Here is a 13,540-nt window from a genome sequence, read left to right on the forward strand (position 1 = left end):
ACTGTAAGTCATATTCACTGGCCCATATTCACTAACATCAAGCCAAATTAGACTCATGAATCAGCCTAAACTGCACTCATTAAACTGCACTTAAACTGTGCTGTAACCAGCAGGAAAATGCTCCAGTCAAGTGAAGTCATCAGTGAAGTCCCTCAGGGGTCTGTCCTGGGACCATTACTTTTTCCGATTAATGATATAGATTTTGGTATAGTTAGTAAACTTGTGAAATTTGCAGATGGTAACAAAATTGGTGGTTTGGCAGATACTGAGAGGAAGCATAAACAATTCAAGCAGACTTGGACAAGTTTCAGAACAGGGCAAACATCTGGGAAATTAAGTTTATCATTGAAAAGTGCAAGGTGCTACAAGTGGAGAAATTATAAATACAAGATAAGAAACACTGTCCTAAAAGAAGCAACCTCTGACAAAGATTTAGGGATTTATGCTGGCACAACGTTTTCATCATCTAAGCAATGTGCAAAAGTTATTAAAAAGGCAAATAAAATGTTTGGTTATATCATAAAATCTGTTAAATATAAATCAAGGACGTTATGCTCCATGAGACCATATCTGGAGTATTGTGTGCAGCTTTGGTCAACACACTACAAGAAAGACATAGCAGCACTTCAAGTTGTGCAGAGGAGAGAAACAAGGTGCATTATTTTTAATGACATGTACTACTCTGACAAGAGAATGAAATCTGCTTAGTCTCAAGCAAACAGACTGTATGGGGACCTAATCCTGATCTTCAAAATTCTAAAAAGCATTGGTAAAGTAGATCGAGAAGAATTCTTTCAACATAACAGTAAATAATGTACTCGAGGACACCAGAGGAGATTAAGGGGAAGTGCATTTAGGACTGAAGCCAGGAAGCACTTCTTTACTCAAAGACTTGTGGGAATCTGGAACAAACGAGTGAGATATACAGTTGAAGCAGAAGCCTTGACAGCCTTTAAGAAGTATCTAGATGAGATATTGGAACAGCTTGATTATTTTAATGGTCTCATCTTCTATGTTAAATTTCTTATGGAGGAATGTGCAAATTCAATAATGCAAACTGTATAGTAATTATAATATTGCTGGGTATTGGAAAAATCATAACATTAAAGGATTTCTGAAAAAAAAATTGTACAGTATGCAATGAAATTATATATTTATATTATTATATAATTATATTATTGTCAGTTTACTTCTACAATTTCATATATCATTCTTATTTAACATGAACTGAATTTTTCCTGAACCTGAATAGCACCTTGATAGAAGGCTGGCCCACTTCATTGACCTAGATGACTAATCTCTTTCTGTGAAACAACAGAGCACCTACATGAAGTATCTCAAGTATTTATTATGCAGCTAGTTAATTGGTAAAGAAATCATCATGAAACAAGTAGTTTGTAATGCCATACTTGTATAAATAATTTGGGGTATTCTTCATGTGCACAGTTAAATCAAACACATTAAATCCCTCATGCCTAATACTGCCCATCTCATACTGCCTTCAGAGAAGCTACAGAATGGTCTACATTTACTGAAGAAAGTAATCTTGATGTTTTACTGAAGTTTCTGACACAATCCGTTGCCCACCACAAATAGGTGGGGAGTTATCAAAGCTTTTAAATGACTGTTAAGCATATTCCATATATCACTGGTCTGCTCTAATGACTTGAATAACTGCCACACAGTGAGGACTCCACTTACTGTAAGTATAAAAATAATTATTTTGTTGTTATCCTAATTTCAAACAAACGAACTTCAATGCAAAACAAACAATTCTGAATTTATTACTGAGCTCAGATTGGCAGTAAAAATAATAATAGTAGTATGTAGTGCCAGAATTAGATTTTTCACTATTAAAATTTAGTGATTTCTGTTCCATTCACTCTTACAACATCCAAACCTAACCAAGTATGGTTAGACAATGTTACAGGAAAACAAGCTTACAAAGAAACAAGCAGGCAACCCATTTTCACCATTTATGGTCCCTAAAGTACTAACACTAAAATACCTCTTCTTTGACAACTGATTTTAAGATTAAATACATTAAATAAGCAAATAAATATAAATACTATTTGAAAGCTGCAAAATACAGCATAGATAGGATATTTTCTACTTTACAGTAGTCATTTGTTTTAAACAGTATGGAACTTTTTACAAATAATTCAATGGCACTTTATTAATGGAAAACTATTACTTTTATTGAGGAAAGGAGGGTTAAGTGACTCATTAAGAGTCAAAAAAAGAAATAAAAGACGGACTACATTTTTAGCCTTTTGGTTTAAAGTTCACAGCCTTAGGTGGGGGGTCACACTGCCCACTCACAATTGCAGTAACCTGAATGTATAACATACAAACTATGCTATATATTGTTTTTTATGTACAACACCGTTATCTCCCCATTTCCAATAAATAAGTTAATCTCTATAATTTTTTACCAAGAGCTGAACATGTATTGATAAAAATGTAAAATTCACAGACCAAGAAGATACTACACGTATGTGAAACAAGGCATTTTTGGGTAATGGGGATAGTTTACAATAGTAGATGTTTAACCAAGTTTAACACAGCTGTGCATAAAAACGTATTTCTCCCATATATATTATTTATTAAATGCGAAAATATATAGATAACACATATGACTCATGTAATCAGAATGCTTCAGAGTGGTTTAAATGTATATTTTATGTGATAGCATATGTGAAAGGAGTTATTTGCCATCAAAAGAGGCTGGCGATAATAAACATTTTTAAAATTTATATTGAGTGTAGCCCATTTTGATGTTTCATCTGCAGATTTCATGGTATACTTGTTTATTTAGTTAACTGTATATAAAATATGTTTTTATGAAGTGTGCAAAAAGTCACATGCATGAGACATAATAACACTCACAAGTGAACAATGTGCTCTCTTTTTTAATCTAGACATAATAGCATTACTTTGCCAACAGATGGTTCAGTAGCAGTATTACACATTTCACTGCTTCGGCAATGAGGTCACACACAGAGGTACCATCTAGTGACAACAATCAAAACTGCAGCATTTGTGACTCTATAGTTGCTCTAAATATTATGTGCCTCCTTTCAGAAGATTACTCCACTGTGAGTTGTGAGATAATGAGTAACAACTTTTATTTTTTTATTTTATACTTGTATACTTATGCAGCCTGACTCAACTGATATACAGTATGTCTACGTACAGAATGTACACATATAAATATTCTGTGTGCTTTTATATATGAATCTTGCAAAGTGAGAAATGGCTCATTTAGCAGATTGTCTCAAATAAATTCTGAGGTGCTTGGCAAAATCTGTGCATGAGTAGTAATTAACAAGAGAAGCATACAGCCTGTTGCGTTTTCTCAACTGAAGCTTAGAGAAATGTCATAGATGTGTGTGCCCTAGGGAGTCTCACTTCACAATTTGTCCTTCTGTTTATGTTTTTGGGTCAGTGGTGATCCACTTCTTAATAATCAGGTCTCTAAACCTGTCTTTGCTGATGTAGCTCAGTAGAATTTCTTGGTATGAGGGAGTTACACTGATTTTATCACTGTAATCTCCTTATGGGATAAGACATCCCCTTGCATCTGTTTGCAGCCTGTCCTGGTATTATCAAAGCTGGCAGGCACCAATTCTATAACTCTGTTGCCCATCCTCTAAAAAATGTTGTTTAAAGCAAATATAAAGGAAAGATAAGTTTTCGCAGGTGTACTAGATGCAAATTAATTGTTTATAAGCCAAAATCCAATAAACATATGAATGAGATAATTTTATTTCTGCCTTTTATAAATAATTAACTCAGTTTTAGTCAGTGTTGTATGCTTACAACAATTTAAGAAATTGCAGATATTTTTAGATTTTGTTTATTGACATAGTTACATACGAAATCTTAATCCAACTTTTCAAAATTGACAAAGGCATTAATAAGGTATATACAAATAATTGACTTGTTAACACTGTTGGAATTAAGGGGATGTACATTGAAAGGAACTTTTTACACTAAGAGGTGGGCAGATCTAGAACTAACAATATAGCCCTGTAGTAGAAGTGTAACTAGTGTAAAATTTTCTATATTGCATTTTTCCTCTAATATATAGTTAGCTAGCTTTTAAATTTACAGCATCTCAAAACTAATGATTCCACACTGTGTGGAACATGCTACAGCAGTTGACGTCTCATGATACAAATAAAAAAAAAAACACTTATAGTAAGATTTCATGTACTGTAGATGGACAAACTTTTGAAGGCGTAAAGTCATAATTTCTTGGCATCCTGAAGAAAAAAAACCAGATGAAGGTGTATTACAGTAAGATTAAAAAGAAGCTAATATTACAGTAATATTAAAAAGAAGCAAAATTTGCTAACATTTATTAAACACATATATACAGTATACGGTATATGTGTATGCTATAGATGCCAAGTATATTATACTGTAGATCTAAAACCTACTCAGGAAAACAAAGAAAATGTATTTATGTTGAAAGTTTATTTTATCAATTATCTCATCAGCCTGAAGTCAATTATGCTACAATCACATATAAAAGACTGTGCTTATTTCTGTCACTAGCATATAATCTTTTGCAAACATTCTATGAAATATATCAAATTCAAACAAAATCATGTAACATTATTAAATCAATATTATCCTCCCTGTGATGCTAAAATTCACCGTCTTTATTTTGAGTGAATTAGATTCTCCACCGCATGCCTATTTGTATCTTTTGATAATTACAACTCTGTTGTGCATCTGCACATATTCACTGGCAGAATCTCGAAGTAAAAAGGAGGATTTGAAGAGGAACATTAATGTTTTTCCTCCTAGTTCATGAAGAGTTTTTAGGTAGTACTGGGCTCTAGTGGTACTTTACAATACAAATTTGTTTATTATACTTGGCATATTAAAATATTTTACCTTTCCAAGAAATTATCAATATATGTAATATTAATTAGCAAATGCATAAATGTGTTATAAATTAACATGTTGTCTAAGCATGCGTATAACCCTTGAAGGATCTATCAGATATCTTTAGGTTTAATTCTACAGCATTTTGCACTTAATTTTGAATTAATACCATTATATGAGTATGTAAAAGATGTTTTTAGGAGAAATGGCTCAGATGGCATAATTTGTTTTTTATTAATGGAAGTTTAACTGATTAAATACAAAATGACTGAGTACTGTAGTCTGTTATAATCTTCTCTTAATTTCATAAATCAGAGATTAAATGTTGACTTAATTGGGCTGCATAATAAAAATGCATTGAAAAATGAAAGTTTTTTTTTGCGTCAAAACAATATGTTAGATTAATCTAAAGTTTAGTGGCTATTTATATACTAGGTGGTGCACTGCTTTGCACTTATTTGGATAAAAGGTTTTAAAATAAAATAAACAATAATACAGTTTAAGATTAATAAAATTAATTAAAATGCCTCAAAGAGAATAAATTGCACTGTAAAATAAGTACTTTAAAAAAAAACAACTGCCTATTAAAAATAAATTCATTTAGAACTTGACAATATCTGTTTTATATATAACTACTGAAAATCTATAATTATCATATGCAAAAAGAAAAGGAAAGACATTATTCAGGATTTAAATGTGGAGTTCAAAAAACCTGGTAAACAGGCACTGGACCACAGTTTCAGAGAATTAACCCTAAAATGTTTAGTGAATGCCCCCAAAAATAGTATGTCAACATTATTTAATGGTGAAATGAAAGAGGAGAATCTTACATTATTGTGTCAGTTAAAAAATGCAGAGCTCAAAAGTTAATCTAAGCTGGTTTTGGGGAAGCTTAATAAGTAGAGTATTAATATAAAAAAGTACTCATGCTGTATTGTATTAAGTTACTGTGCTATTTTGCTCTGCAAAAGTTTGAAGATTGGCATGCCTCTCTTATTTTTGGGTTTTGGATGTGTTTTTATTATAGTAATTTACTGCAGGACTTTGAAGGTGGGATGGGGTTGTGCCTATCCTTAAGACCATAAGCCTGTCAAGGAAACATTAATACTACTTCTGGTTTATTTGGAGAAAAGAGGTTGGTGTTTCAAAAAATCTTGCATAGGTCTGATACATTTCATACTAGATAATATTGAAAACATACACTCTGCTCATTTTCAAACACTACAGAAATATTTTTTAAGTTTCTATATTCCCATGCATATGCATATATGTATATATTTATAAATATTTATAAATATGTTTGTTAGGTATACCTATTCATCCCTATGATTCTTTATGTACTGCTGTGTCTTACTTCATGAAACCACAATGCATAGGTAACATTCTGACAAGAGCATACTGAAGAGAATGAGCTACATGATGATATTGTAATAGTAAAGTGATGGAGAGAAGTAGAAAATATTCAGGAGTTGTCACCGGTGTGAAATTTGCGCAGAGAGGAGACCTCCCCCTTCACTTGCATGTCCTCTCTTCAGAGCCATTGGAAGTGAAATCAGGTTGCTGGATTCAGTGTGCAGAGTACAGCCATCTTAGCCAGTCCAACTAAAGGGCAATAAAACCCCCAGCCCCTTCTCACAGTGACTGGTCAGACTTCTGACTTTGAGGGCATCATCTTTACTCAGAAGGCTCTACATTTAAACCTCACTACAATAGTTTACTTGTTGTATTTTCCTTTGTGAATTAATGCTTACTGCTTTATCCCTAAGCCATGGCTCTACTTCCATTAACTTTACAAAATTAGTAAAGCAATTTCTTGTAATTTGCACTTGATTGTCAATTTTATACATTACTTTAAAATGTTTTTCATCAAAGAATTACTGTATACAGTATCTTTATACAGTATATGTTTCTTTTAGACAAGGTATCACTGCACTAATGTCATAAAGGTACGCTTCTAGAACAATATACAGAGAAGATAGTAGCTTACCAGAAGACATAATGAGAGGTTGCACACAAATGTCACTCACAATAATTCTACACATTAATGAAATATATTTACAAAGGTAAAAAAAATACTTCTTGCAATAGTTAACAGGCTTTATTGGGTATGTGAGAACATCCACCTTTAGCCATTACAAATAAAAATATAAATAAATACAAAATAATAGGCAAAACTCTTACCCGGGATATGTTTGGCCCATCCAATGATAACCACCAGCTCTCTGTCTGCCAAATCACACAGGGTGGTTAATGCCTTTATATCGCTCTCTGGTACTGTGGGGTCGGGCATTGCATAGATTTTTTCTGGTTCAGCCACCAATAGATGAGAGATAATCTTAGTCACTAGTGAAAAAATACACAAAGCCAGTTTTCAAGCATGGAGACACTTCTGAAATTTGATTAATATAGAATGGTTTCTGCTTCTCTATTTACATTTCCCTTCTTTCAAAAAGGCTATTAACACAACTGATGAACATTTCCGTAATGCATTAACAATATGTCAAGAAAGTATAGAGGCTATATATTATAATTAATGATTAAATTACATTTATTTTTAAAAATAAATACAGTAACTTGTCACTAAAAAATAAAATTTTGCAAATTAACAGGTTTACTGAGATGTTGGAACTGTAAACAAATATATGATTGCAGGCAGGAGACACGCACTACACTCACTGATTGTTGTTAGGTCAGTTACTGACCAATGAGGGATAATCAAACACTCAAGTTTAAAATGCACTTACACACACACACAAACACATATACATATATATACTGTATATATATATTGTTTATGCTTTTATAAAATCTGGTATATATTTAAAATGTTTAGGATTTTATAATTTTTTTTGATTGTAATAATAGCATATTTCGATTCTATTCCTCAAATCCTCTATATCTCAAAGCCATCTATCTCAGTTTAGACAATGGAGCAGATAATAATAGGTTAGTCAGAAAAATATTTATTATTTTTGGTTTGGTTTTATTCCACCTATGTTAAAAATATCCATTTGGATAAACGTTTCATTTTATTAGTCGATGAAAAGAATGTTTTAAGTTGAATAAGGCATAAGAAGCGTATTTAATGAGAATGGTAAAGATGCTACTTTTCTGATACTGAATACATGTTTTCACTTTGACATTATGGGTTACTAAGTATAGATTGATGGGAAAAACAGCAAATTCACAGGATTCATCTTTCACAGGATTCATCACACCCCGGTCATTGCCTCTTCCAGCTTTTGCCATCGAGCAAGAGATACAGAGCAATGAAAACCAGGACAAACCGCCTTAAAAACAGCTTTTATCCAAAAGCAATCATGGGCCTGAACTCAGAATAAAAACTGCTCCGTATCATTCTCCCAATGTGCAATATAGACCTTACGTCAACAAGTGCAATTTGTATATTTTGTAAAGTACTTTTATTACTATTCGGTTTGTTATTATTTTCTCTCTTCTTCTCTTTTTAACTCTTATTCCTCACACTGAGTCGACTGCACCTTCAATTTCGTTGTTCCTTTGTAAAAGTGACAATGACAATAAAGATCTATCTATCTATCTATAAATTTATCAATTTACAATTACAGCTACAACAGAATAAAGTGTGCAGAAAGTGAAGAGGTCTGAATACTTTCTGAATTTATTTTGTATTGGATCAATTAAATAAATTACTCTTTACAGTTATTAATATTATTACATTCTTAGTAGTAAATCTCATGCTTGAATTACCTGGTGATATTATTTACTGTAAAAAACTACCTTAATAATATCTGTGCTTTAGAACTAATTTAAATAATTTTGTGCAATATTTACTAGTGTTAAAGTTATGTTTTTTGGTAAAATGTCAGCTTTAACTAATTGAATACAATACCATCCATGCATTTTGTAACTCACTTTTTCCAAAAATCTATTTCCACAACACTTAAGGCTTGCACTGAGTGGAAGGAACAAAACTGCTCTACATGGGAAGACAGGCCATCACAAGGCACCTTCATACAGACATGCATAAGCAGTCCAATTTAGGGTATTAAATCATGATAACCTGCTTTTCTTTGGGATGAGGGAAGAAAGTAGAATGAAACCTATGCATATACAGGGAGAACTTGTGAACTCCACATAGGCTGTGATCATGCAGGCATTCAAACATAATTTATTGGAGCTGTGAGGCACCAACTGTAACTACTGTGATGCCAAATCATGATTCTATACAATATCAATAATGTTGAATTATCTTAGGCTTTATTTAAGTGTTTTTAATATATCATCTTTTTCATATATAAATATGTGAAAGTGTCACACCACTCCTTATTAGTGCCAACTTTAAAGATATAGTTGTTTAGAAAGTCAACCATCTGCAGTGAGGATTTGATTGCCACCATCAAAATTTAACTAACAAAAAGAAATCAGATAAAGTTTTAAAAACAGATTTGCTTAAAGACAAAAACATAAAATAATACAAGTGATAAAAACAGCAACATTTAATAAGTTTGTTTAAATGTACAAAGTACAGTTATCTTTGAATAACTCATTTTATTTCCAGCAGGAGATTGTAAAACATTTTTCTGTAAAGTCTAACAGAAGTTATAGCTTAAGTGTACTAACCATTTAATGTTACTAATTTATGACCATTAAACGTGCCAGTAAATTGACCAAAGTTTTTTGAACAAAGGAATAAAGTAAGAATATTACGTGGTTTTTTTGCTGGGGGTGGCAGTGTTAGTCCCAGGTAAGCACTGTTTTCTGTATCCATTCTCCTCTTGTATTTTTGTCTGCCTCCTCGAACACGATCTAGGCGAACACCTGATAAAAAGATAAAAATATGTTATTGCATTAAGTGAAATCTGTTAAAGGTCATAGTATGTAAATATGACATCACAAATCCCAATTGTGTACATTTTCTTGACATCAGGTCTTTACACACAAGTGAAATTAAGAAAAACACTCAATAAGCTATTGGTGATTTATCTGAGGACTTCTTTTAAGTCTCAGGATATAGCCTGACTTTCTTACCCATCCTTCTATTACCAAACTTGCTTAATTCAGTTAATGGTTATAAATGTCTAGAACCTCCTGAGTGGCAAAGGATGCACAGAAGGAGCAAGCTCTTGATAACAGGCTAATCCATTGTGAGACACAGTCCTTCACACAACATCACAATGCCAATTAATTAAAGTTCTGCAATGAATTTAACATGGCAATTCTTGGCTATTTGAAAGAAAAAAAAATATTAGCCAGACAAACACCCATGTACATAGGATGAACACACAAACTTCATGCTGACAGTGATTGACTTGAATAAACAACCAGTACATAGAAGCAGCAGTATTGACCACTGTGCTGTCATTCCAGCTATTATTCTATAGACACATTTGCTATATGAAACAAAAGAGGTATCACAAAGTTATCATTTATTAATACTGTGTAAATCTTTATGCATAAACTCCTTTTCACCCTTGATTACTGCCTGTGCCATTTACATAAACCTGAATCATTTTGAAAAATATGCCACGTTTTTTTTTCCAAAAGATGTTTAGTAATTAATAATACATTAACCTAATTTCAAATTTTGACTTAAAGAGTTGCAATCACACCTCAGAAGCACACTGTAAAATAACTGCATTTTCCCATCCATCCATTCATTATTACACTCTTTTAATCCAGTTCATGTTCATGGGAGCTGGGACTTATTTAAGGAGCATCAAGTACATGGCAGAAACCATCTCTGGAAAGGGTGCCAATCCACTTGCATGCCCCTTGATGAGGCCAATCCAGAATAGGCAATGAATCTAACACATACCTGTACTTGAAGAAACAAGGACAAAACCACACATAAACACACATGCAATGAGCAGTGAAGAATGGGATTTAATCCTAAGACTCTAGTGCTGTAAACTAATCATTGCGACACCATGCCAACCCAGATTACTTATCAGGATCACTAATACTAAACCTATAAAAATGTTAGATATTATCAGATAAAACATAACTGGCCTAAAAAATTGGCTCATTTGTTACATTGCACATTACTGAATGACTTGGATTTGAAATCATTTCAGATCATGTCATTCACTGCTTACTTCAGTCTACTTTGAACAGTAAACACCACATTAATGCAACTGATATTAAAAGCATTTACACATAAATACACACTGATTAAGTGATAAATATCTATAACCGTCAAAACCACTCAGTACTTCCAGAAAGGTTCAAATAAATACACAGTTAAAAAGATAACAATTTAGAACTAGGAAAAAGGGTACACTTATTACCAATAAAAGAATGGGACTTAATGTACATGACTGTGTATTTGTCATATAATTACTGTTGTGATTTTTCATCTCATGGCAAGCACGGGGACAGAGTTTATATTTCAGATGTGAGCAAAGTTTCTCAAGCTTGTCCAGCATAGATGGTATCAATATTTATAGTGAAGATACCTATTTTTATTTTATTCACGCAGTCCCATTTAGATAAGGTACTGTTTAAAAGGTGATCTTTTCAGATTTCAAAATGTTAGGTTATTAGAGAGAGGATCATTCATTTGAAATGATTCGCTAATGGGAGTGAATCATTAAATATTAACAACCCATGAAGGTCTTGGCAGTGACGTGGCAGACCAAGCACAACCTGACATCCTCAAGACTAGTGTTTTGGTGAAGGACCACTGTCTTTCAAAACCTCAGTTTTATATTACTTCAAACAAAGACACTTGTTCTTTAAACAAAGATGCTGCAGCTAGCCAAAAATGTGTAAAAGCAATGATTTCTAAAGCAAAACATGTTCACTATAAAAGCTTTTCAACTTACTGCAAACTGTATTACTTTATTTTATGAACTCTGCCATTCACGGTGAGAAAGCAAATGTTCTTTTAAAATGATTATAATGCTGTGTGTTTATCACTAAATAACCAGCATAATATATATATATGAGGGCGGCATGGTGGCGCAGTGGTAATGCTGCTGCCTCGCAGTTAGGAGACCCGGGTTCGCTTCCCGGGTCCTCCCTGCGTGGAGTTTGCATGTTCTCCCCGTGTCTGTGTGCATTTCCTCCGGGCGCTCTGGTTTCCTCCCACAGTCCAAAGACATGTTAGGTGGACTGGCGATTCTAAATTGACCCTAGTGTGTGCTTGGTGTGTTTGTGTGTGTCCTGCGGTGGGTTGGCACATTGCCCGGGATTGGTTCCTGCCTTGTGCCCTGTGTTGGCTGGGATTGGCTCCAGCAGACCCCCGTGACCCTGTGTTCAGATTCAGTGGGTTGGAAGATGGATGGATATATATAATGAAGGTATAGTATTTCACCAGTAAAGACTGTAACCAGTGATTGTTATGCTATGGAGTAAGTATAGGAGACCTGCATACAGTAAACTAATTCCTCCAATATGTGGACTTTTTGAAAGGTATAAAATAAAAAACGGAAAAACAATATTAGCATTCAAATTCATTAGTATTTGCAAAGTTAATGGTTGAAATGTTCTGAGGTGGGTTCAGGCTTTAATCAGAATATATTTGTTTGGGTCAGCAGTAAAATTTTGAAAAGGCAAAATGCAATAACATTTTAAAATATTTTGTTCTAAAACTATGTTTTCATTTACTGTACATAGAAAAGGACTATAGATTAGCATTAATGAGAGAAGGTCAAGTATTAGCTTGTGCTGAATTAGAGCTGGTTAGGCTAAATGGCCTGTTCTTGTGGCAATTGTTCTTATATTGTAATGTTCTAATGTTCTTTTGCTTGGTTAGGGAAAAATGTACCATACACCTATTGAAGATAAAGCTATTGAGACATTCAAAGTAGTGCTGCTGAGCACACATTTAGTAGGGCCAGTGCTTGTAAACATCTTTATCATAAAGGTCACAAACAACATGGACGCATAATTCTGCAATAATATGATAATATTAAATACAAGAAACTTTTTGAAATGTGAAATATTCTTATAAAAATCAACCAAATCTGTAATTAACAAGGTTTAGACAATTGATGGATGAATAGGCAAAAGCTTTGGTCTGAATGCAATTCACACATTTTTAACACATTAAAATGCACTAACCAATTACTGTGGTCACACTAGTATGTGTTTATTGTACATATTATAAGGTATTTTTGCGTTTTATGGTGTTTTGTTTTGTGTTTTTTATATTTACCCAAAAAAGTACAATTTAAAAGATTAAAACAAACAGATTTCTAATGGGAAAAAACAAGTGACTAACTGAAAAAAGACACTTGAAATTTTATTAAAAACAAAACTGTGTATTTATTGTTTAATATTGTAATGATCTGGGTACCTTTGCAGTCAAACCCGCTATCATCTTCTTTAGCTCGCTCTGCAATGCAACTCTGATGTTTTGTGGCTCCGTGTACTCCTGGCTGCCTCACCCTGAGACTGTGAATAGACATCACTGCCTCACACCGCTCACCTAGAGTCAGTAGCATCACCATCCCAATTCAATTCAATTCAGCTTATTTTCATATAGCAATAGCGCTCTTTACTGTGAGCAGGCATAGGGTGCTGTGACAAGTTCTCAGGTAATATGCAAATATAAACATTACAAATTACTAATAACATAATGAGTAAAAATAATGAGACAGATTTGTTTAAGCAGACAGGAAAACAATGTAGTTTGAAACTGTTTATCATAAATGGA

The 13,540-nt window shown here is 33.1% G+C and overlaps 1 protein-coding gene across 2 annotated transcripts in view; it reads right to left on the reverse strand.

Annotated features, from left to right (window-relative positions):
- The window catches only part of esrrb (estrogen-related receptor beta), a 142,551-nt gene that overhangs the window by 18,730 nt on the left and 110,281 nt on the right, over positions 1-13,540 (reverse strand). For both annotated transcript variants that reach the window (XM_051919980.1, XM_028822017.2), the window contains exons 4-5: positions 9,589-9,699; positions 7,081-7,242 (exon numbers count right to left, since the gene is read on the reverse strand). In XM_051919980.1, the coding sequence (XP_051775940.1) occupies positions 7,081-7,242; positions 9,589-9,699 (273 nt within the window). The remainder of the gene's footprint in view (positions 1-7,080; positions 7,243-9,588; positions 9,700-13,540) is intronic.

This window comes from Erpetoichthys calabaricus, chromosome 16 (genome assembly GCF_900747795.2).
Source record: "Erpetoichthys calabaricus chromosome 16, fErpCal1.3, whole genome shotgun sequence".
NCBI classification, from domain to species: Eukaryota; Metazoa; Chordata; class Cladistia; order Polypteriformes; family Polypteridae; genus Erpetoichthys; species Erpetoichthys calabaricus.